Below are 26,346 nucleotides of genomic sequence, written 5' to 3'. Positions count from 1 at the left end.
GCGGGCTCCGTCACTTGCAATCTCGGATGTTAGCGTGACGCCCTTGCTGATTGGCTGGCCTTCCTCTTTGCCGACGGAGGACCCGCCGCCTCCGGGCCAAGTGGACTGTCGCTGGTGCTCCGTTGGTGTTGGGCGAGGCGGCAGCCATGGGTTCCCGGGCGTCCACGCTGCTTAGAGACGAGGAGATCGACGAGATCAAGAAAGAGACGGGCTGTGAGTACCGACAAAAGCTGGGCGTCATGGTGGGGCGGCGGGGCCTTGGGTTGCGGGCCGAACCAGCTTCCTCTTCGTCGGGGTTGAAATTGTGATCACCGATGGAATGGGCGAGCCTTTCTGCCTCTTCATCCTTTCCAGCCAAAGGCTGTGAGAGCCAAAAGCGACGCGCTTCGTCACCTGTGTTTTTCACGGACGTAGCGTGAAGCCTCGATAGTGGCCTCCTCGTCGCCTTGACTGGTGAGGGACCAGCAGGTCACCCATGGCTCCCCTTGCCATGCCTTTTTGGCCCTTCCTGCCGTCAAAGGTTGCTTGAGGCGCCTGTGGAGTCCTGCCCAGAAGAACCCGATGCAGCTTTAGTCTGGGTTCCTGAAACTAAACTTTTGTAGGAACCACATAGCCTGTCGCAAGACCTAGTCTGAGGTGGCACCTGCCGAAATTTCTCTTGCTAGCAGCTCTTAAAGGTACAGGCTGCATCTGCCGCGTGATTCCGGAGGTCATGTTCCCACACACAGCTCAAGGGCGGGCCTCCTTCTGTTCAGCGGACACACTTTTTCTCCCTCCAGGTGCCTTAGTACCAGATTCTTCATTGTGTTTTAAATGATGGTATAGAGCACGTGTCGGTACACTAGTTACTGATTTGATCAGCTTGTCACAATTACATGTAGAAGACTTTTCTGATTTGGGAGTAAAGTCATGTGGATTTTTTTATTTTATATGGAATGATCATTTGGTTATTTAAAAGTTACTGGCATTGAAGGTCATGCAGATGTGGGTTCCCTAATGTCTGACAGGTATAGAAGACCTTTTTGTTGAAGTTTCATAATCAAATATTTTGTGAGATCGATGTGTATGTGCCATTTTGGGTAAAGACACTTAACATGGCAAGGAGTGGGTTACCAATAATTTGATTATTTTAACCAACCTTAATGGAATTTTTGTACCGCTTGATATCCCATAAGTATTGTTGCAAGAATAGTTGGCTTTTTCCAGAACCTCATTTATTTATCTGATTGCTGGTTCTGGTAATACAGTAGAGAAGGAAAAGAGTTCAGCATATGCATTCTCTTAGTAGTACTTTTGTTCCAGAGGTAAGCTTTGAGAACAGCTTCTGCCTCAAAGTAAGCCTTATTGTCTGGTAATGTTTCAACCTGTATCAAAGGTATTTGTTACATTCTGAAACAAAAAATAGTTCACTGGATTAGGAGGTGTCTCCCCACAAAACCTGCTTTTGAAGATTTAAGTGCTTCTCCTTAGATCAGAGGTGTCCAACATGGAGCCTGTGGTTATCTGAACATTTAAAAATCATTTTTAATATATGGGTTTGTATGAAATGTCCTAAATTTTCTAGCAAGTATCCATAGGTTTTAACAAAGGCAGACCAAATATCCGAAAAGTATCTGAAGTTGGCTTCTGTATACCACCTGTTTGTATATTGAAAACATTGTAAGGCTCTTCATCCATTGGGTTATGGGAGATGAGTGTTTATCTTTCCAGTTATGCAGTATGAATCTTGTAACTGTTAAAAGTATGGAAAGATTTCCCATTCCATTTGTTAATTTCTATAAATCAGACAAATAATTTAAAAGATCATGTATACCAGTGAATCATAAACTGTTTCAGTATAAAATTTGTATGTGTAATAAGCTCCTTTCCAAAAAAAAAAAAAAAGCAACCATAGGACATTGCAAAAACATAAGTTTTAAAGGAGCAGTAGTATTGCACTACTAGCAATTAGCAGAATTAAATAATTGCTTATTAGAGAGAGATAGATATAACACAAGTTTTTGCCGAATAAAATGGAGATGAAGGCAGGTAGATGCCAAAGTGGCAGTCTGTTTTGTAGGTGTTCCACAGAAGTTTCAAATTCACAAATGTGCTTACAGGTCCAAAAAGGTTGGGGACCCTGCCTTATGTAGCATACCATATTGATGGTAAGGCAGTAACCAAGTGTAATGGAGCAATCTAAGGATGCCTGCTCAAAAGTAAGTCCACAGAATTTAATGGTGCTTATCTGCAGCAGAAGTGTGTTTTAAAAGAATGTCTGCATTTATCTTTTTAAGACGTTTCTGTATTCCCTTTCTGGGGAAAAACAAATAATGGTGGTTTATAGAAGAGGGTATTCCTGTCAACTCCATTGTACATGTGGGAACCACCACTTGCATATTGGTTTTGTACTCTGGAAATGTTTGTTTTGGATCAGGGCAGGTTGATGGAGCTCCATTAATGTCTTAAATATGTCTTGACCCATTTCCTAAATAGTGGATAGCGCAGTACTTACATGTTTCCTTATTTAATTCTGCCCACCTTTGCTCTCTCTTTCTTGGGGTGGAGTTTTAGATTAGTAATTTATTCGGACAGGAACCTGTCCTGTATTCTGTAAAATCCTTGACACATTGATGGCACATTATTTACAAATAACAAAATGCCTCCTTGACACGCATTGGAGCATTAAAAGACAAGTTAACTAAGGAGTGTAGTCAGTTTTTGATACCTCCATACTTAGTTAAACGAATAACACTGGGAGACTTTTCTGTTCTGTTTTTTATGCATTTTAAAATGTTGCAGCCTACAACTTAAACAAGCTAATGAAATATTTGTGATTTCTGTTATACAACTGGAGAACAGAGGCATATGGCAACTTGCCTAAGGCCTCATGAAGAATTTAGGGCAGAGTTGGAACCCTAATGTGGATCTTCGAAAAGAGTGGTATTCACTAGGTAACACTACAGTAGGAAACAATTGTGATCTTAAACTATAAGAGGTTAATACAGATTCCAACAGATTATTGTTCTGCCCCAGTTCTTGTTAGAGAAGCATATCTAATCCAGATGAGGGAACATGAATGCTGTAGCACCTGTCCATGTGTTCCTTAATTGTCCCCAATAGTGGCACTAACATAGCCATGGATGATGATAGTTCATCTGCAGGTACTGAATTTCTTGTGTGTACTATGGGGCTGCTTTGCCTGTACAATAGGAAATCTTGAGATAACAATAATTCAGACAGGACATACCATTACTGGGACTAGCAATGTGATGATGCAGGTGGTACTATTTGGATTATGGGGTTCTTGCATGATTGCCTTCTCCTTTTACCAGTCGCTTAACTATGTGAAAGAAGCTAAAAATATACAATGGTTTCCTGGAATTACTTTGCATGGAAGCAGCTACTGTAGTTACCATAGGGATAGTATGTCAGTGCAGATAGGAGGCTGACTGATAACAGTATTGGGACATCATGTACCTTGACCTGCAAAAAGCTATTTGACAAAGGTCCTTGCCAAAGTTTCCTGAGTAAATTTAGCAATCATGGAATAGGAAAATTAAGTACTGGTAACTAAATAAAGATCAGGAAGGATAGAGGAAGAATAAATGGACAACTCTCACTATTAAGGAATGTAGGTAGTGGGGCTCTGCAAAGATTTGTGCTGTGACTAGTGTTTTTAACTTCGCTATCGATCTGGGCTAAGGGGGAACAGGAAGATGGTCAAGATTGCAAATGGCAACACATTATTCATGGTAGTAAAAACAAAAGGAATGTGAAGAACTCTGTAAAGGTTTCTGAAAACTGAAGGAATGGGCAACAACATGACAAGTGTAGCTTAATGCAAGTAAGGGTAAACTATTGTATGTTAAAACAACAAATTCTGACTTCATGTATACACTTAGTTGGTGGTGACTGACCAAGAGAGAGCTGCTGGGTCAGGGTGGATAGCTCAGTAAAAATATTGACCACCTGTGTAGCTGCAATGAAGCACAACAATTCCATGTTAAGAATCATTAGAAAGGGGACTGAAAAAATAAAGCTGCCAGTACTATAATGCCTTTATACAAAACTGTGGTGTGATACCATTTAGAAAATGTGTAACATTCTGGTTGATGCACCTTAAGGAGGATACTGTAGACCGGGAGGTAGGGAGAGTTGTACCAACCACTTGATCATTTCAGTTGCTTTTTTTCTCCCTGAGGAAGTATGGCATTATTTGGGTCTATTTAATTTAGAAAGATGGGGAGTAAGCAGAGGTATGGTAGAAGTATATAATGCTAATCATGGTAGTGTTCTCTTTCTAGTGCCCTCCAAACACTGCAGACATCTCAGACTCACAATGCACTCCTGTTTACAACTTTATTCAAAGTATATGTGAAGTGCTAGTTGAGTAATACTGGCACTCAGGAAATCATTAGGTGCAACAGACATGTATCTTGGTGTGAAACATTTTCATGTACCTGTACAGACATGTAAGGTGAATAGAACCATATTGCCCCAATTATCTAATGTTTTTGCAAGCCCAGCTATATGCCAGAAACTGGAAGTTGTTGTAATTTTAAGTGCAATGTGACTTGCATACCATGGTGCCTAAGGCGCCCCTCAGTGAATCTACTTGCAGTTAATAAGTGACAATAAAGTCAGAGTGAAAATAGTTTGGGTCTTGCAAATCAAATGAAATTAACTAAAACTTATGTATGGCTTGTCTAGGAACTGTTGGAGAAATCCAAATAAATCTTTATAGAGAAAGTTTTTTTATATTTGCCTTTGTGATATAAAAACAAACCTGCAGTGTCCCTGCTCTTCTTGTCCAGGAAGAAACAAAATTCCAATCCAGGATCCTTTTTTTTTTTTTTTTTTGGTTCCCTGAAGCATTATTAGTCATCTGTTCCTTTAAGAGACTGAAACTCTCCACTTACCTGAGTGCTACATTTAGTTGCAAAGTTAGTCCTCTGTGGAATGTGGCTCCCAAGGAAAGCTAGTGGAAACCTTCTGCTAGCAGAAGCTGCTCTGACTGGTTTTTCTTGTCTTGTAATCAGACTTGCCTAGATGTTTAGAGTCACACCAAGACCTGTAATAATCCATGTGCCTTTCTGATTGTCATGTTACCATCCTGTAATCACTAATATTTGCTGTACTATTCTGTTATGTCATCTCTGCAGTTTTCTCACATTGTTTTAACTATGAATACATTTTGTACCCATTATTTGCTCATCATCAACCCTGCTCCCTGTGTATGTGACTCAGAACCTATAAAACACTTTGTAAATGTTCTGGAATTTGGTAGCTGGTGGCGTACCTCTACCAGGCAACACTGTGGTAGGTTTGTACTCTGAAGAGGGGTTTACTTGGATTGTTCAAACCGATAAAATAGCTGAGGTTCAAGGTGAAGGTGACTTCCTGTGGATCCGAGTGTACATTTTTGTGGCTGCTCTTCTGGGAGTCCCTGACAGAACAATGATAACATATGTACTTTTTAAAAAAAATTCAGCTTGTTCTTTGGAAAGTAGTTCTTTGGCTGTGAAATGTAAATTAACTGTTTCTTAAACAAGAACATATATCACAAAGTCCCAGATTAAATGCTTCAGCAATCAATCTTCAGCTAAGAAGTTTTATTTTCAGTCTAAAATATTTGCACTTTATAAGATTTGCTTGGATGATTTTCTTGGTTAATATTAATAGATCAAGGCGAGCCAAATCTTGTGATTGTAGGTTCTTGAATTTGATTTCCCCATGAATAAAGACTGTTTCACAGCTTTGTTTTAAAACTCAGTGTGACTGGGGAATAATAGAAATTAAACTAACATGTATTTAAGTAAGAGATCCATGGCTAGTGACCATGTGTATCAGAAAGGCCGGTCTGCTTGTCCCTGATGGAGGGTAGGGGAAAATAACCTTTTCTTCACATGTGGACCTGGCATCAGGGCTACTTGTTTGATCTCCCAGTGCTAGCACCATAGATCAAATAAATATATGAGCATTTATTGTGATCGTGCTGAACTAGTGCTGATCCTAAAAACAAATTGTCTTGTTTTCCTTGGAACTAACAAGACTTTTTTCTCAGTTTAGAGTACCTTAAAATAATTTGGAATTGTTTTAATATTTGGCAGCTGAGAGATTTAAAGGGCTTTGTGCTGAAAGAAAACTAGATTGGCCAAAGTTGAAAGAAGCACGATTCACTGCATATAATGCTGGTAGTAGATGCCTCCATGAAAGCATTAAGTAAGGGGACAATGGTTGTGCAAACAGCAAATTTTGGGCTGGAAACCATTAGGAAAGGATTCTATACTGAACCTGCCAGTGTATCTTGATACGAATCTATTGTGCAACCATGCTTGAAATACTGCATAAATCATAGGAAGTATGAGGAAAGTTTACCATGTGTGGGGCTTTAGGTTAGAAAAGGAGCAAGTAAAGGTATATAAAGGTATTTAATTATGTATGGTATGGAGAAAGTGGGTTGGAAAAGTTTTTCTTCGTACAACACTAGATGTAGGCTGGGAGTTTCAGGACGACAAGATAAAGGGAATACTTCTTCACATCACATAAAGTATCAAGTTTGTTTCTACATATATTACCTCCAGTAGCAAAAGTAGTATGGATACCATTGTTGGGGAACAAGTACCAGAATGGTACTATTATACTTGTGACCTGCTTATGGTTACTCATGGACATCTGCTCACTCTGGCAACAGAGTACCACATGGTCAGTTGCCCCAGTAATCCTGGCTGAAAGAAGTGGCTGAAGAGATGGGGAGGTGAGATGGGAAGCCATGACTTACTCACTTTGTGCCCCTTATCTTTAAAATAAGAACCCAATGACTATATATACATGATTGAGGTTGACATGTGAATAAACAATTGTGCATGCCATCAACATACTTGTTTGACCCTGAGATATTGAGTTGTTCAACTTAAGATGCTGACAACATTAAAAACCTGAATATTTCAATGCCATTGTTCAGCCTTTACAAAGGAGGAATGTTATGGGGCATTTAGCAACAGCAGCCAGGGTATCGGTAACAAATTAGAGTCATCTAAATACTCTTTTTATATGCTCCTATTTCATTTATCTTGGTAATAGCAAATAATATTCACTCTGACTTGAAAGAACTGTCTGAGCAAGCCATTATGTTTGCAACTTCTGATTCTATCATAAGAATCTATGAAGAGCCACATTGGAGCAGGGTCCATAGTCTAGTACTCTGTTTATGCAGTTGTCAGCTAGCTGTCACAGGAAACCCACAAGCAGGACCTGTGTACGATAACTTCCTGCCCATATCCCTCAGCAACTGGCATATGTAGGCATAGTGCCTATGATAATAGCATAGAACCATTCAGAATTAATAGCCTTGATACTTTTCTTCTCCATTAATTTATCTAACCCCTTTTAAAGCCCTCAGAATTGGTAGTCAGTGGCTCTTGTGGGAAGTGACTTCTGTAGTCTAACCATATGCTGTGTGAAGAAGGACTTTTATCTATTCTGGATCTCCCAAATCACAACTTCATAGGAGGTCCCTGGGTTCTAGTATTCTGAGAGGGGAAAAAATGTTTCCCCCTCTGCTTTCCACACCATGCATAATCCTGTACAGCTCTTTCACGTCCTGTCCTTACTTGCCTTTTTCTAAGCAAAATAATCCTGAATGTACTTGCTGCAGCCTGACAGCATTTTAGTTGCCCCTTATACCATTTTTTCTAATTCTGCAATATTCCTTTTTATATGTTGACCAGAACTGTACACACTGTACAGAACTGTACACACTATTCCAAGTGTGGTTGCATCATAAATATGTGTAAGGGCAGCATGATATTGGCAATTTTGTTTTGAATGCTTTTTCCCAAATATGCCTGAAGTAGAGTTTGCCTTGTTCTCTGCAGTGCACACTGGGCTGTCATTCATCAAGCTGCCCACCACAACCGCAAGATCTCTTTCTTGTGGTAACTAGTAGCTCAGATCCCATCAGTGTATACTTGAAGTTGGGAGTTTTTGCCCCAGTGTGCATCCCTTTATGGCTTGCTACATTGAATTGCATTGGTTGTTTTCATGCCCATTGTCCCAGTTTGGAGAAATCTTTTTAGAGATCATCACAATTCTTTTATATTTTAACCACCCTAAATAATTCTGTGTTGTCAACAAACTGGGCCACGTCACTGCTTATTCCTAATTGTTTGTTTGTTTGTTTATTTTATTCTTTGGCCAGGGCCACTTAAATTTTACTGTTATACTGCTAAATTATATTGTTTTATATTATGTAATTTATTTATGATTGTGAGCCACCCCGAGGCTTCGGCGAATGGGGCGGCATAGAAGTCCTCTAAATAAATACATACATACATACATACATACATACATACATACAGGCAGGCAATTTATAAATTACTTGACAGACAGTAGTCCTTTACAAGCTGCCTTGAAGAAAGCACTACAGCTTTTCCTTTTATGACAGTAGATACATTTGTGAGGAAGGGAAGCACCGTATTTTTCGCTCTATAAGACGCGCCTGACCATAAGATGCACCTAGTTTTTAGAGGAGGAAAACAAGAAAAAAAAATATCCTGAATCAAATGGGCACATAATCACAGGCACATTCCCCATCACTTCCACATGGGCTGCACATCTGACAGACTTACTGCACGCACATATTCGCTCTATAAGATGCACATACATTTCCCCTTTTGAGGGGGAAAAAGTGCATCTTATAGAGCAAAAAATACGGTAACTAGCTGGACTCCTTCACCACTAACAAGAATTCAGGTGAATATTGCAGCAAAACAATGACGGGAACATACTCAGATTTTCCTAGAAAGAATGAAACATGGATAAATACCACCTTAAGTGATAAGAGTGAGCAATAAGCTTATGAAATCATGGCTTTCTAAGCAATACTGGAAGTTAGAACGTTTGAAAAAATACATAAATATTGGCTAAATGGACATTACTTCAACAGTAGATTGCCATACCTGTTTGCGGTAATTTGTATCACATTAACCAAATATATGGTTAATGGAAGTACAGAGATAGTGGAAGGTATTTCCAGTAGGGTATGTAAGAGTCTTCTAAGCTCTGATCCCTGAATTGTAATTAGATAACTCTCTATTCTGTGATGTGGATTAATTGTCATCGATGTTGTTGCCCAATTTCAGCCTAATCTTTTTTTTTTTTTTTTTCAGTTTCTCACAGTCAGATCACTCGTCTGTACAGCCGATTTACCAGCCTGGACAAAGGAGAAAATGGCACTCTTAGGTAGGTACTCAGAATACAACTATTGTGTTGACTTCTCCAGTTCATGTAAACTGGCTCTCCCCAATTTTTCTTGAATTTTCTGTCCAGGGCTGTCTCTGCCTCACATCCTAGGCTGCTCCTGAGAATTCTCAAACCTTCAGAAAAAGGTGTTCATGAGGATAATGAAAAGACAACTCGGGGAATTCCTCTTTTGCAAGTGGTATCTTGGCTCACGAATGCCTCAGTTCATGACCAAATTGGGTTGCAAAGAAAAATTTCATAAAAATTTTGACTCATGTTGTGAACTGTGCATTGGATGGCAACCGTGATCGCAGTCGTCTCTCCCCCCACCCCACCCCCAAGTAGGGAGATGGTCACGATCATGCTGGAGGCAGGGGGCAGATGGCCGAGATCTTGCCCAGCTTTTCTGCAGGAGCACAACCGCGATCTTGGCCATCTGCCCCCCAGCATGCCTGCGATCACGCCTGTCTCTCCCCCCCACACCCACGCAGGCGCGATCGCAGGCATGCTGCAGGGGAGTGGGGAGATAGCCGCCCTCGTGCTTGGTGGGGTGGGGGGAGATGGCCCAGGATCTTTGTTGTTCTTTGTCAGTTTGCTTCACATTTTTCTGATTTAAAAAAAACTAGTTACGGAACAGATTAATCTTATTTACATTGACCCTTATGGGGAATTTTGACTTGACTCATGACCAGTTTGAGTCACGACCAGAGTACTGGAACTGATTAAGTTCGTGAGTCAAGGTACCACTGTATTGGATAGAATTCACAGTATATTAGAATTTAGAATAGCTTCAAGGTTTAGCACCAATTTTCACAAAAGAATGGTTAATGTGATGGATAAACTACATGGTACATACGACTCCACATAGCAGTAGTTGTGCCTTCCTTACCCTCTCTTTCCTGTTCCACATCTCTCCTGAACACTTCTCTCCACCCCACCCTTGATTATCAGCCCTTAGTCAGCATTCCAAAGTATCTTGAGTGTGTAAACTCATCTGTGCTTTAATACATACTAACAGACCAACTATGGCCTAAGCATTTTAGATAAGAGTCTATTTTATTGTTTCCTAATCTGTTAACCTTTATGGTGCTTTGCTTTATGGTTACTAGTTTTTCCACAAATTTTATTATGGCTACCCTTCTGGAAGTTTAATGCGTATAGTTAACCACTGAGTAGTTATCTTCCCTATATTTTGAGTCCTTGCTGCTGCTGCTGCTGTTACTGTTACATTTATATTCCGCTTGTTTTCCTTTTGTGAGGAACCCAACACAGCTTACATAGCTCCATTTTATCCTCACAAATATCCTGTGAGGTGGTTAAGCTTAGGATCTGTAACTGGCCCAAAGTCGCCCATTGTGCTCTATGGTCAAATGAGGACTAGATCCCAACTCTCCCTGATCCTCAGTCCACCAAACTAACCACCATACAACACTGGCTTGCAAGAGAAGTTCATGAAGAAAAGATTGTATTCAGTATAGAGATGCCAAATTGCCAGTGTGGAGCTAACATTGAGATTAGCGAGAGAAGTCAAGAGTCAAAGCTCTGCTTTGTTGCAAAACTTCCTGGGCAAACCAGTATTTCTGAGGTTACTAGACCTCTCACAGTTGCTGAAAGGCTAAAATACCAATTGTGTATTCTTGTTCTTGGTTCACCGTGGGCATTCCAGAAGTGCTTTGGGTGTAGGCTCTTCTCTCTGTTTAAATTCACTTTAGGAAGTGTAGGATATCAATGTCAATACAAAATGCTTTTGAAAAAGAAATTCAGTATGTTTGTATGTATGACATTTGCACCAGCATATTGATGAATATTTTCTTTAATTCTACAAAATATATGGCTCATGTTTCTAAATTAATTATTCTTCCGTTCATTGTAAAAGAACGAAACTGTAGGTGCAAGTTGATATGCTTCTGAAATTGGAAGAGAGGAAAGTCTAGAAAGTCTTAGTATATTAAAAACATATAAATTGCTTGCAGTTCAGTAAAAAAAATAAATGTATGTATATCAAACTTTAAAGTTAAGCTGGGTAACTTGCCCATTTATATTCTGACCCTAGAAGATGCTTGCTGAAAGAATGTCTTCTGGGCAATCTGTATGGTGGTCTTAGTCATTTAAAAGCTTCCTGCTGATGTGCTGTTTCAGTTAGTAGCACTGAGGTTTCAGAAGAATGCACTGGTTTTGCAGGAGCTTGGTCAATCTTCTTCTGATCGTCTTGGTCTTGGTCTTGTCTACAAATGCAGCTATGGAATATTTTGTGGATGCAGTTGTTAGCATTGAATATGCTGTTGCCGATAGGGAAACTCTTTGTGATGATGCTATTGTAGAAGCAGCAATACAGAAATATGTTTTGTCATTTTAGTAGTATTTGGAAATGCATATTTCATTTGACAGAATTTGCAAATCTTTTGCTGCAGAATTCGCATTGTGAAAACGCCTCTGAATTTTCAGCTTTCTAAATTCAGATAAATTTAAATATTTACCTTTAAGATAAGTATACTTTCAGCTGCATCTTTGTGACTCTGTACTTTCTTTCAGTCTTTTGAGGGCCAGTCAAAAGGACAGAAACAGATTAATGAACTAGAGTGACAAGAGCAAGCCCACAAATAAAGCAGCAAATGAAATTTTTCTTTTGTGACAACAGTGGTGGCCATGAAAGGCAGAAATAAATCTTGCTCCTGCATTTCTGAGTTGTAATCTCATTTTGCAATTTAGGAATGGCTTTTCCTTCAGACAGAAGAACTGCAATGATCTGATAGTGTTCATAATGTTACATAAACATTTGTTACATAGTTCTTAGAAAATATTTGCAGAAATAAAACACTTTGTTTAAAACATATTATTCAGTATTCTGAAAGAAAATATTGCATGATCCATTTTGCAGTGTGAGGTGGAAAACAAAAAAGTCTGAAGGAAAACATACCTTTTCTGAGCCTTCGCCTCTCTGGTTTTCACATCTCTAGCTTAATTGTGAACAGAACAAGAAGCTCCTGTTCTCACAGCTATGAGGGGCAAGGGAAGCACGTGAATCAGAGGTTTGCTGTGGCTTATATGCATAATATTAAATTGGATGTAGAGTATTTACATGTGAACTGGCTCAATGAGTATCTGATGAAATTGTAAAGCTTCAAGTTTAATGTGTAGTAACATGAAATAATGTCTGGTTTTTCTTTATGATAAACTATTTTTACTGGAGAATATGCACAAATGTTCTTGTGCCTTAAATGTCTTAATTTGTATTGAAGTCCCAAGGTTGTATCCCACATTATTTGTCTGCCAGCAGAATGGGACTGTGGAAAGACAGATTTACAGGCCCCGCAGCAACCTGCTGCAGGAATGGGGGCACACAGAGGTGGTGCAGAAGGAACAGTCCCATCCCACTGGGTAGCATTGGATGAAGCCCATTGCTTTTAGGTACCTCCTCATGGTCACAGCTGAGATGGGTAAAGTTGTTATTTTTAATAAGTTATTTCCGTGAATAGCAGTGAATGTGAGCTTTGGTTAATTTCTGGAGTAATTTTACCACCTCCAAAAATAAATGTGAGGAAACACCTATTTTTGGTTGCAAATAAGCGCTTCAAATATTGTCATAACATTAAGACTCAAAAGGATGACAATGTGGTAATGTTTTAAGTATTTTATATAAAATGTAGAGATAGCCTGAAAGTTTTTAAGAAAACATAAACACAATCAATTTAGTTAAGATTTATAGAATATCAAAACTTAGTACTGGTGTGCCCTGTGGATAAAAAACCACTTTATTCATGTACACAAACAGATAACATAAACTAAGTATGTGATTGCTGTATGCAGAACATATGATTATTTGAATTAAGTGAAGTTTCATAAATAGTAGTGCCCTTAGCTGTGCAGGGTTAATAACTTTTATCCAAATAGCTTTTATTCAAACAAGTTGTTCCACATTCCACTGTGAGTAGGTGGGGCTTGCTTCCCACAATCACTGTTACTTGCAAAAAGAATAATGTTATCAGGTTTTGCTGAAAGTGCTTAAGGCTGGCTTTGTTTTTCTGCCAGTACAGACTTTCAAGAGTTGAGAATCAATACAGTTCCAGTGCCTTTTCATTGCTTTGTTTGCCACCACTAAGAAAGCAATTAAGGCTTTATGGAGGAAATCTTTATTGGAATCTTTGAAAATACTTAGCCTAGGCCCAGATGTAAAGTAATAGTTTGATTTGCAATTGCCATTATTTTGATACTAATCTTGCAAATTGGAATTTCAGAAGTTAAGTTTGTTATATGTGAGTATAGTTAGGCCCTTGCACCTTCCCCAGAAGTACAAAGTACTGCCATGACAGGGCTACTTTAATCTGTGTAAGGTACTACCTGTAGTGCAATTTTACGAAGATTTCAATAATAGAATTGGTTCCATTAGTTTCTTTCTGCAAATAGAGGACCAAACATACTAATAGGGCAGATACTTCTCTCGTACCTTCTTTTTTTCTAGGGGTGACATGGTAGTTGCTGAGAGTAGAGAGAGAGAGAGAGAGACGTGAGACCAGCCCTTGCCTGTAGCTTGTAATGGGCTTAGTAAATGAGAAAAAACTGTCAGTCTACATAACTGATCCTTCATTGCTGTTGTTCATGGAACAGCCTATATTTATTCATTGCAAAACTATGTTTACCTTCTTGGTGGTCTATCCACCAATCCTTTCTGTATTATCAGCAACTGGTAGTATACATCTGTTTTTCCTTGTATCTTACAACAGTTATTATTTACATTGGCATTAGGGGTATGTCTGCACCAGCATGGATATGCACATTTTGTCACAGAAAATATTACTCTGGCTGGTGCATCTGGTCCAATCATCTGGTCCAATTTGCTGTTATAATCCCTAATTAGCATTGCTATCAGCCTCCATGAAAATGTATTGTCTTTTTCTTTTTAAAAGCAAGTTTAAATATGTCTATGCAATAGTGTTCACTCTGGGATATCAAATCAATTTTGTTTAGGTGGGGGAAGTCAGGTAAAATGTTTGTCAGTATCTACAATACTGATGTAATGTGGTCCCAGCTCTTCTCTTTCATCTTCTCTCCCTTGCCTTTCATTTTGCATCTGATATGATTTGTGTAAAGGTACATGGGTGTAACTGCATACTCAGTGTTTCTTTTTAAAATCAAATCTGGTCATAATAAGAGGATACAACATGTATGTATGAGAAAAGTATGGAGATCATGTTTTATTTTTATTTGCTTATTTATTCTGCCTTCTTTCCTAACAACTCAAGGTGGCTTATGTGATTTCTTCCTCCTGTGACTGCCCCAAAGTCACACTGTGAGCTCCATGTCTGAGTGGGGACCAGGAGATGGAGCTCCTGGAACCCCAGTCCCACACTCTTAACCACCTGTAAGACACCATGGGTGTCAGACTGAAATAAAAATACACCACCAGCACAGACAATAATACATTTCCTTTACACAGACATTGCAGAAGATGGATGTTGCTGAAGACTTATCCATCCCTCTGTGCATAAATATGCTACTGAATGTACAAAGTGCATAATTTGTCATTGTGTTTTGTTGAGTTTAAGATGCATTCATTATCACTCAGAATACATTAATTTAAGGTATGCAGGCATGCTTCAAATCGTCATTAATTCCTCGGTCGATCCAATTGAATAGTGTTGTTATGGTATGTGAACCAAAGAGAAGTAAATATTTCTTGTAAGTTCCAGCCTAAGCCAGGTGAAACAGGCTTGAATATGCATAGCAAACCAGGGCTTACTTTTCAGTACTCATTTATTTTTACGATCAGTGCAGAATTTCCAGGTAATGTTCCTGGCAAATTGTGTCCATTCATGAGCTTAGTGATATATTTAAAGGCTAATGATAGTTCCAGAAATAGATCTTAAAGGCAAAGTTACATGTGGTTAATTTTTAACCTTAAGTTTAGCCATAATGCATATAATTTAGAGGCTGACTTCCTGTATCAAATGTTTGAAATTGAATATTTGCAAATAGGATTGTTTTTCTCTACTTCCATTTGTTTTCTCTCCAAAGCTTTATGCCGTAAGTGAATAGATAACCTTTGCATTGGCTAACATGTTTGGCTTTTGCAAAAACAGCTGAGGTTTGCTCCTTGACTATGAAGGTTCTTTATTATCAGAATGTTTTATTTCAAAGGTAGCAAACCTATAAAGGCACAGATGACAAATATCAAGACTCGCATCCTAGCTACATTTTTCTATAAGTTATCCAACACAGAGTTTTTGTGGACAACATGTTCCTGGTTCCATAGTTTTGCATTTTAATGCATAAGCCTCCAAATAGTGCTTTCAGGATTTATTTCCACACATTAACCCACCTCACATATCTAAAGCAGAATCTCTTGACATAGGGAACACCTTAGTTCCACCAATACTAAATTCTAATTTCCACAGTGTTATGTGCAGCTGTATAAAGCCATTTTTAAGAAAGGTTGTGATCTAGAGCGCCATCATATACACCAAACTCCAGTTCAATTTCTGCCTCAGGCATTCCGAAGAGCAGGTCATAGATTTAAAGGAGAAAGCAAAAGGACACACAACAAAATTCAACAGTTATCGCATATCAGCTTGACATTGGCTGTTGAATGCCAGCATGTTCTTCCGGAAAGTATTGAGCCTTAGACTTTGAGAAATGTCTGGGTGGAGTTTCATGCCCTTTAGAGGACAGCCACCAAGAATGCCCTTCTGCAGAGCTTGGATTTGGCATGCAATCTGTTTTTCTTTTATTTCACTAGAGCATGGAAACAGAAGGTTAGAATGGCAATTGGGAGCAGAAGAAAGAAATGGATAAGTGTAGTAGAAGGGTAGCAATATGAAATTGTATTTATAGCCACCACCTTGGCAGAAACTGCTTACATTTACTTTAATTACAGCTGTGGTAGAAATTTGTTTTTTTGAATGAAAGCTGGGATAATTTGGCTTTTAGGAAAGCTATAAAATTTGGAATTAAAGAATATTCTATAAAACACTTGTGACAAATTTGTCCCAGAAGCTTTAACATCTTGCAAGAATCCTGCACCAATGTGCATAATACCTTGCAATCATTTGTCAAAAATAGGATGCTTAGAATGCTTTTAAAAATGTGTTTTGATTGTAGCTATGGTATATTTGATATAGTTAAGTCTTTTATATAAAATGTGAATCGAGTAGAAATTTTAAAATTTAAAGTTTTACTTAAAATTTTAAAATGAAACAAATACCAGTTTAAAAATAATATAGTAATACAAAGACATTTGTGAATGTACAATTTCCATGATGATGCTTTGTGGCATATGACATGGGATGTGTTACCTGTTAATATACATTCCAGCTTAAGTACAAAACTTCTGTATCATAAAAGGCAAGGACCAATATGTCACACACTGCACAGTTGCAACAATGCAGATAAAAAGATACCTCCTCTGAGCTGCAGTGTTTTTTGGATCTACAAGTTTTGATTATGAGCAATGCTGTGATCTTTGGCATGACTTTCTCTTTAGCATGATTTATCTTTTAAGAAAATCATTCAGAGCTTTTCTATGATATCTGAACCGATAATAGCCGTCAGCTGTGTTAGACAAAAATGAAAGCTTAACATGGGTATTCTAAAGTTTTACTACTTCTGCTAAAGAACTGAGAAAGATTTATTTTAAATTGTAGCCGTGAAGATTTCCAACGCATTCCAGAACTTGCCATCAACCCACTAGGAGACCGGATTATCAATGCCTTTTTTCCAGAAGGGTAATGTATTTTCTGAATTAGGATTTGTTGGTTAATGTGGAATACTAAAGACAGATCTATTTGTATACCAAATGAGGCTCCTGAGACTTCAGATCCAATATTGATAATTAGCAGCTGTGGAAGTTTTGTGATGTTTCAAGAATATTGGTGGTTTGAGTAGTACCTCAGTTCCTAGACTATCCACACAAACTCAATACCCTCTTCTAGCAGAGGCCTCCATTTAGGAATCCAAATACTAAATCTGAAATCTTGATTAAATATAGTCATTTTTTAAACTTGGATTGACTGCTGCTTAATGTCTTCTTTGTACTTGTGTATCACCATGCACACATGAAGAGATACATATGTATAACTAAGGGACCTTTTCATACTAGGTATATTGTGCCTAGGCAGATTCCCCCCCCCCCCCCGACCAGCACATTCTCTCACACAGGCTTCGGCGAATGGGGCGGCATAAAAATGTTTTAATAAATAAATAAATAAAATGATCATATATTAAAGAAGCTTTATTTATTTATTTGGGATATTTCTAAACTGGCCAATCACTCTGAGTCTCTGGACGGCTCACATTAAGCTCTGTTAATGAGCAGGAATTAAAACATCTAAATGATCAATTAAGATGAATTGATCTGTTGGAAAGAAAACAACACACATGTATTCTAATTGGGATTCAATCAGTTCGTTATAAGGCCCTAAGCATGTTAAATAAAGCATAAAACCAGGGTTTGAGGAAGTTGCATGAGTTGGGGCTTGGTAAATTGGGGTATTAATGGTAAGTGGGAGGGAAAAAAGGGAGAGAAGGAGGCTTGGGGAAGAACAAAGATAAAGATAAGAGCTTGTAGAAGATTTTCTCCGGCTGTAGGTGGCTCACCAAGGCTTGCCTGCAAGCTTTTTAGCAAGAGAAGAGGGCAGGACGGAGTAGGTATCTACTAAGCGCAGTTACACCAGTTTTTAATGTCCTGTTTGCAACCCACTTATGACCTTCTCTTCCAGATTTTTATTCTTTATAATTGGAGATGATAGGAGTCTAGCTTACACTGCGTGCCAAGGGAGCTCAACCCTATCTTGACCACAAAGTGCATGAAGATGAACTAAGGGAGAACTGGGAAAAAATGAGCCTGGTTGTGAGCCTTCCTATAGGACAGCCAGAGCAAGGTTAAAAAGAAAAAAAATGAATATACACTCATACAACAAGAAAGTAAATAGAGGGGTGATTTGCATGTGAAGTTCCTCTAGAGCAGTGATTTTTTTATTATTATTATAATAACATTTCTATGCCGCCCCTTGCCGAAGCCTCGGGGCGGCTTACAACACAATAAAACACACTGAAATACAATAGAACATAATAAATTACCATTAAATACAAAAAATACACTGAGTTACAAACATAATATAAAATTAAAATTATCAGTATAAAATAAGTAAATAATATAGGAGGAGAAAAGAGAAGGAAGAAGAAGTTGCCCTGGCCAGATCATATGTTTTAACAATTAAAATGATGTTTAAATAAAAAGGTCTTTACCTGGCGCCAAAAAACCAGTAACGACGGTGCCTGGCGGACCTCTTTGGGGAGTGAATTCCATAGGTTGGGCGCCACCACAGAGAAAGCCCTCCTCCGAGTACTTACTCTCCTAATTTCTTTCATGGAAGGTTCCCGGAGACGGGACTCTCCCGCAAATCTCAAAGGGCGGTCGGGCATATACGGACGTAAACGCTCGTTCAGGTAGCCAGGACCCAAGCCGTTTAGGGCTTTATAGGTCATAATCAACACCTTGAATTGGGCCCGGGCTTCAATGGGAAGCCAGTGAAGCTGACGGAGGACTGGAGTCATGTGAGCATAACGCCCCGTCCCCGTCAACCTTTCCACAGCTCGGGGCCAGTGAAAACAGAAAAACCACCTTGGGGACCGTTGAGGCAGAAACAAAAAGCACCATACACATAATACAGTATTCTGTGCATTGGTTTCCGTACACAATACCAAAAAGAAAAAAAAGAAAATTCTTCAAAACAACCAGAAACTGAGCAGCAAAAAATGCCAACAAAAGAGCAAACTAGCAAAATCTGTACAGCATGGCTCCCAGCTGGCTCCCACCAAGCCATCTCTTGAGGAAGAGGTGGTGGGGCACAGCCAGCTCCAGTCTGTGGGAAGCAGCTCCCCACCCCAAACTGGCAGGAAATCTGTAGACTGGCACTGGTCCATGGACTGGTGGTTAAAAGCCACTGCTCTAGAGAATAGAGCAGAGATGCCCTTCCTGGGAAACCATTTGATTCTCCCTAAAGATAGAACCAGGGTGCAGGAAAATCCCTGAGATTACAGCAAAAGGGAACTTTAAAAAGACTATAGGTTGGTCACCAATTCAGTTAGAGTGAGGAACTTAGGTAGCCAGAAGCAGTGCTCAGGGGTGGGGAGGCAAGGATTTTACACAATTTTGTGTCAAAAACTCTTGGTTCTTGAGCTTACAGTGAATTCAGAGGAAGAGCAAAAGCTAATGGGCCAGCTAAGACAACTGGCCTACAGGCTTGTGTTTTATAAATAGTTTAAAGGAAAAAAGTTCTTCTGTCCAACTTGGACAAAACAAACAAAAGAGGGGAGAATGTATTTTGGACAGTGGATTCAATAGGATGACATAGCATGCACCTGTATTCTGAAGATTTCAGCACAGATAAAGGGAAGTACCTCATGGCCCATAATCAAACTGTGTAGATGTAATGATAGTCATCAGTTTGCATGACTTTAGAAGAGAATTAGACAAATTTGTGGAGGATGGGCTATCAGTTACTACTAATCCTCATGGCGATAAATTCTGATACTCCAGTATCAGAGGCAGTGTACTTATGCACACATCGCTAGGAAGCTTGAGCCGGGAGAGGGCTTTTGCACGCACACCCTTCTTGTGAGATTCCCATGGGCAACTGGCTAGACATTGTGAGCAGAGTGCTAGACTAGATGGTTCCATGGTCTGATCCAGCATGGCCTTTCTTACCACCTAAATCTAGTTGAGTCAGTATGTCTCGGTGATTCCAGTGATTAACAGTGTGAAGCTGCTGTGTAGAACTCCAATTTCATGTAAAACCCTAGGTGCACAGATGTCTGTTTCCTGTTACTACACCTAAGTTGATTGCAAGGCATTTAGTTTGGTGCTGTTTGATAAAATCATAGTTTTGGATTTTTATCTGAGTAAGTTACCTGGTGCACATATCCTCATATCAAGATTGTGTTCTTACTGCTCAGCTGGAGGTACAAACCTTTAGGCCTATTCTTATGTCAAGTCAAGGTTAAAATTATAAAGTGACAGTATACTGTCCTGCAAAACATTAGGTTTTATATGCTCTGTACCAAGCAATCTGACAGCAGTGCTCTGTCCCATTTATTAAATTATACTTCAGACTCTATTGCACATCACAAGCCTGGCATTTTAGCAAATACCAAAGTACTAGCTGGGTGCTAAAATCCTCATCACATCTAATGTGCTGATAGTTTACTTTTTTGAGAGAACAGATCACTTAAACACTGATATAATTCTATTCTGTAACAGCCTGAAAATAAACCAGGGCGTGGACTAATTATTGGAAAACGGCAGCAAAATGTTCATAATGTTCCACAAACACCAGTACATTTGTTTGGCCTTACTTATTAGAAGCATGTTTAGAGACTCCATATTTCTGATAGACCATGTGTTAATCCCTTTGTAGAGAAGACCAAGTGAATTTCCGTGGATTCATGAGGACTTTGGCCCACTTCCGACCAATTGAAGATAATGAGAAAAGCAAAGACCAGAATGGTCCAGAGCCACTTAATAGCAGAAGCAACAAGTTGCATTGTAAGATATTTTTAATAGTACATCTGTTCAGATAAATTGGACTGCTTTGTACCCTACCTGATAATCCTGTACCTTGGAATAATTCTCTTTAAATGTAGTTTAAAGTTATAGAGCTAAGAATAGAAGGAGTTCTAAAAATGTGAAACTTGAATTTATGATTTGGCAAAGCTCTTATTTTTCATATTTGAGTATGCATACTTATGTCATAACATTTGTTCCTTAATACTGGAACTTCATGGATCAAAAGGGAAACATATTTCATGATGCTTGTTTACTATAGGAAATGTTTAATATCAAGGATACATATAAATGTGCATGGCCAGGTTATATATGTATCATTCCTAATGGTTCTAACATATTTTCTCCCAGTGCCCTAAAAGAATCTACTGAGGGGAGTATAATGTACATAGATGTTACACAAAGAAAGAAAGAAATTAGGCAGGAAAGTAGGAAAACTCAGTTATCTGGTTAAGAGTTAAAAGAAAAAAGTTAAAATACAGCAATTAACTTAGGAGTCGGAAAGAATTTCATATCAATTCTTTTCACCACTCGTTGGATCCACAAGGAGTTAAAGATGGTTTATAAAGTAACTCTGACTATCCTGTAAATGCTTTGATCACAGACATTGATTTTGTAGTTGTATCTCTAGAAGCATAATCTTATCTCAGGTCTAGTGTTGTCCTCTCTCCTCTATACAGTATGCTGCTCCAACACCTCTTTTAATGCTACACTGGTTTTTTGCTCTTTCAGGTTGATTACAAGCTGCTCCTGCTTGCTTGTAAAACATTTCATAGCCTTATGCCCCTTTTCTCTTGTCCCAATTCATCCTTGCCCATCAATTTTGCTGTTCTAGTTTTGCCATGGTAGCTGTCAAAAGTCTTCTGAGACAATTCAGTTGTCTTTACTTCTGAGCAGACATGCATAGATTGTTGTCTTTATCACACCCACCTATCCAAATCCCCCAGATTAGTTGAAAGGAAAGATCCCTCCCCACACGTTGCTCTTGGTCCTCCAGGTTTTATATGTGGGAAAAGGCAGCTAATCTTGAATTTTATTTCTCTAGTCGCTTTTCGGCTGTATGACCTGGATAAAGATGACAAGATTTCTCGAGATGAGCTGCTCCAGGTGGGTTCAGCTTGCACAGATGAAGTGTATGTTTTTTCAGATCGCTGTTTTATTTTAGACTTTAAGGCAAAGGCTTTTGTTGCACTTCATGAAGGGTGCAATAATGTGATGAATTTGAATTTGGACTAAATATATCACATGTAACACACATTAAGATGTAAGTTACATTTTGAATACACGTTACATATATTAATAAAAATGTAGCAAATGAGAGCCAGTATGGTGTGGTGGTTAGAGTGTTGGACTTGGGGACCCTGGAGATCTCCGTTCTAGTCCCCACACAGCCAAGAAGCTTACCGGGTAACTGGGTCTGTCAGAGTTTCTCAGCCCAACCTACTTTACAGCGTTGCTGTTGTGAAAACAAAATGAAGCTATGTAAGCTTCCCCCAGTTTCTCACACTGGGTGGGATATAAATGCAATGAAATAATACTGTGTATTTGAGCATTTCTGTATAAATTTTAAATAAGTCCTGAAATTGTTCCAGACTATAGTAGATTGAAAACAAACTATGCATGAGATTTCTAAATTAAATCAGCTCTTAGATCAGGACCCTTGCATATGATTTAAACTATTGTTTGTTCTTGCAAGTTTTCCGTCATATTCATAGTTACACTTTGTGAAATATTGGGCTTATTTTCTCTTTGGAAGAGGTAACATCTTTAAGCAATTAGAAATGTGAAACAGTGGAGAAGTAGCTGAACATGAACTTCCCATTTTTTACACATGAATAATTTCTCAAATAAGAGGCGGTGTGAAGTCTGATTTTTAAATGATTTATCTTTGTAATATGATGTGGTGTTGATGTGTCAAATGAAGCTGGGTTATTTTAGTAAAAGCTTCCCCTGTGTCACTTTTAAAATAGGGTGTTATTTTACAATTGTCTTTCTGAAGACTTAGCTTAATGGAGTATTTCTTGTTGCTTGGATTAACACCACCCCACACACACATATTTCATTCCTCTTGGATTTCTATATGCAGGTGTTGCGGATGATGGTTGGTGTAAACATCTCTGATGAGCAGCTGGGCAGCATTGCTGACAGAACAATCCAGGAGGCTGATCAAGATGGTGATAGTGCAATCTCCTTTGCAGAATTTGTTAAGGTTAGGAAGTAATTTTTGTGACAAATCAGATTGTTCAAAGGCTAGGATTTCAATACTAGGCTTTCAGACAGGTGTATAGATAGCTCACAAATATAATTTATTGTGTACCATTTGTTATTTTGCTATTTCCAAGGTATAATTATAAAAAAGCAGAGGTGTCACATGAGCAGTGTGATCCAGTGTGACTGCCTGCAGCACTCAGAACTCAGGATTACAGGCATCTTATCAAGGATGGAAGGAGTGTGGAGGTAAAGGTCACCTCTGCTTCTCTCACCCTGAAAAAGAGTTAGGTGGCCAGTATTGCTTGCTCAGTCTTTTATGCCTGATCATGAGGAAGATAAACTGAGGTGCTTCCAGGATGCATCATATCCAGATATAGCCTTACTCTCTCTCTTCCCTACATCCCAGAATGCCCCCAGCTGTAGGGTTGGTCTAGTAATCTCAGTGCTGTGGCCAGCATAGTTCTTTCTGTAGCCGCACAGGGAGAGCAATCCAGATTTGGATTCCTAACTCCAACTTTGGAGTGGGATTCTAAGATCAGAACTGAGGCTCCAGTATTCTTATGACCATAGTATTGCATCCTTTAAGGGAAAAGGATTTTGACATTTTCAGTTATTGTAACAATATTGGTAACTGTTCCGGAGCATTGTCTGATGACACATGGTATAGAAACCTTGATAATGCTAAACTAGTCTGAGCTTGGTTTCTGCCTAAGTGAGCAACAGCCTAGCGACCCTAGTTCCATCATGAAGAGTTACATTTGTTACAGGATTCTAAATCAACCTTAGTATTCAGACTTTGTCTTGTTCTAGATGGTGATTCTGCTATATTTTTATATAGGATAAGTCCTCTTGTGCACCACATTTCTTTTTGTAGGTGTTTATTTAGGCAGTTATCAGGAAAACATTTTATACAGGGAATGCTCACTGTACTTGGTGATTTCAATGTTTTTAACAATGTATAACCTGTGTTTAATAATTCTTCTTTTCCACAGGTTTTGGAGAAAGTGGATGTAGAACAGAAAATGAGCATTCGATTTCTTCACTGATGAATCAAGGCCCATTCCTTGTCATCCTAATATTTAAGGAATATAGTTTGTTTTACTGTCCTTTCTCCTGAGCATTGCTACTGGTGCATGTGAGGTACATCTCCAAACCCTTCCCAGTTTGTTCCATCAACGTGAACATTCCTTCTGCATCAGAACAAAAAGAACGTGGCTGCAGTGCAGCTTGGAATGGAGCATTGAAATGGCCTTTACTTCACTGTTTTCTTTGCATTGCTTTTTGATTATAAATGATTTTCCTATGTACTGTAGTCTTCTACCATCTTATGAACTCTGATTTAGAAAGGAGGGCAAATTCCATTGAAAAGCTGGCTGAAGTCATGTTCAACAAAAATCTGATTGGATAGTACTTGTATACTCCATTTTGTTTGTCTTAAGAGGGTAACAGAAACTGTCTTTTCCTCCCTTGACTTTCTTTCAGTAGATGCCTCTATTACTGCTAAACTTCTTAAAGTAACAATTCAAGGCCAATTCAAGGATTATAGCTTTTCAGCGTGTCAAATATTATGATATTGTCCACAGGGACGTGAGCCATCTGCCAAGGGTGTAACTTGCAGTGTGGTTTACTTAGTGTAAACTATTTCCTATTCTAGAAGTTTGATGACTTCTTGCTATCCTGTACCACTAGTAGTTTTTTGTAGACATACCTGAACTGAAATCCAGCTTGTGCTTTCCATTATGTTTTTCAATGAATGCTTGCAATAATTTTGTTGCACAGCTGCACTACATCTTTTTCATACTTATGCCATGCTAGGCTATTTGGTTTCGTTTTTATCATGTTTGTCAAAGATAGGAAGAGTGGCGAATACTGTGTACCCCTAAAATTATGTAGGAATACTTAAGAAAATGCCCAACACATGTACAACTTGCAGCTTAAAGTGATAATTAAATCTATTTTTTTCCAAGCACCCATACATAAATCTGAATCTTGGTAAAATAAATTCTGATGCAACTAATGATAGTAAAAAAATGAAACCAATGAATGTGAACTCCCAGAGTCACCTTGCTGATATTTATAAATAAATTATTGCATTAAATACCAAAGCACCTTGGCAAACATTTGGGGTTGTGCAACTTGAGTTTGCAGTGCTGACTAAATATATTTCTAATCTGTGTTAAAATGCTTCTGTCCCCTGCTACTGTCATATGTCAATGTATGAAAGTATTGAGTGCATTTTTAAAATCTAATTGAATTGAATCTTGCACAATCCAACAATCTTTCAGAGCTGCACACTATTTTATATCCTCAAGGAAATCTATTGCTTGTTCATGCTAATGGTTAAATTGGAAGCACCTGTGGAAGATTAAAGAGTGATCTGAAACTTTTTAGAATTTTGATCACATTGTAACACAGGAATTCTATAATGAAAAGGAAATTGATAGTAACACCAGATGTTAGATTTCATAGGTTGAAATGTGCTTATTTTCAAATAATTTTTCTTCCTTTGGTTTTGTAGCTGTAATCCACAGTTGTGCCTTGTCAGATCTATTGTATTCCTCAACAGTCCATGAATAAAATCCTTCAACCTACTTGTCTTTCTGCCACAAATGGAGATTTAATATGAATTTTGTTGAGCACTTCAGAAGCACTATTTAAGGAGATGATGGTACTACCCTTGGGTAGTGTCTTGTCTGTTTTCACTCTAGCTTTGCAGGTTTTTTGTGTATTCGTATCTGTAAAAAGTTTTCTTTCAAAAGCATTTAATATCAGGGTGCACAAAATAAGTGTTCATGGCTGATTTCAAGTATTATTGGACAGAGCTACCCTCTTAAATATTTAGGGCTATAGCTTGTAACACGTACAAGCATCTACATACAATGGTAAGTGTTCTTCCTTGCATTGCTTACAGAGAAAAATCTGCGGGAAGATCTTTCCCCTCGCCCTCCGTATCCTTTAGTGTCAGTAGAATTATACTGCCCCATCAACAGAAGCGCAGGAGGAGCCACCGGCCTTCTGTCTCAAGAGGTAGTGCAACGGGAAGGCCTTTCTTTCCCTGCCTCAGCAGCGGCAGGGCACAGGCGAGCATTCTGGCGCCTAAGAGGGGAACCTATATTACAAGGGTAAAAACATTCCCGTGGTGCATATCCTCCCCGCCACCTCGACGGGGCAGTCAAATCCCGCCTCCTCTCCCTGCGTGGCAAAGGAAAGTCCCAAGGCCGCGCGCCGCTGCAACCCGTTTTAGTATCTTGGCATTTTGAGTGGCAGCGATCTAAGCCAATCAGACGCTGTCTTTGAGGGAGAGCCTTGGTAAGTAGGACTCGCGGCGGTCTTTACGGCACAGCATTGGCCGT

The 26,346-nt window shown here is 38.9% G+C and overlaps 1 protein-coding gene across 1 annotated transcript; it reads left to right on the top strand.

Moving 5' to 3' along the window:
* The first annotated feature begins 4 nt into the window (after nucleotides 1-4).
* Nucleotides 5-25,584, top strand: CHP1 (calcineurin like EF-hand protein 1). The gene is made up of 7 exons (XM_044436809.1): nucleotides 5-213; nucleotides 9,153-9,225; nucleotides 16,863-16,943; nucleotides 20,637-20,764; nucleotides 21,828-21,889; nucleotides 22,869-22,991; nucleotides 23,986-25,584. Exons 1-7 carry the CDS (start codon nucleotides 147-149, stop codon nucleotides 24,037-24,039), a joined length of 588 nt encoding a protein of 195 aa, XP_044292744.1. The 5' UTR covers nucleotides 5-146; the 3' UTR covers nucleotides 24,040-25,584.
* The last annotated feature ends 762 nt before the right edge of the window (nucleotides 25,585-26,346 follow it).

Source organism: Varanus komodoensis, unplaced genomic scaffold, assembly GCF_004798865.1.
Source record: "Varanus komodoensis strain SLA01 unplaced genomic scaffold, ASM479886v1 scaffold3, whole genome shotgun sequence".
In the NCBI taxonomy this organism is placed as follows: Eukaryota; Metazoa; Chordata; class Lepidosauria; order Squamata; family Varanidae; genus Varanus; species Varanus komodoensis.
The sequence above is the reverse complement of the archived record's forward strand: the minus strand, read 5'-3'. Positions and strand labels throughout refer to the sequence as shown.

What these genes read in the sequence shown, in the direction of transcription:
- CHP1 (XM_044436809.1), top strand. Translation starts at nt 147, where the DNA reads ATGGGTTCCCGGGCGTCCACGCTGCTTAGAGACGAGGAGATCGACGAG. An exon ending in GGAGAAAATGGCACTCTTAG is followed by an intron (nt 9,226 to 16,862) that starts GTAGGTACTCAG and finishes TTTAAATTGTAG; the next exon opens with CCGTGAAGATTTCCAACGCA. An exon ending in CAGAAGCAACAAGTTGCATT is followed by an intron (nt 20,765 to 21,827) that starts GTAAGATATTTT and finishes TTATTTCTCTAG; the next exon opens with TCGCTTTTCGGCTGTATGAC.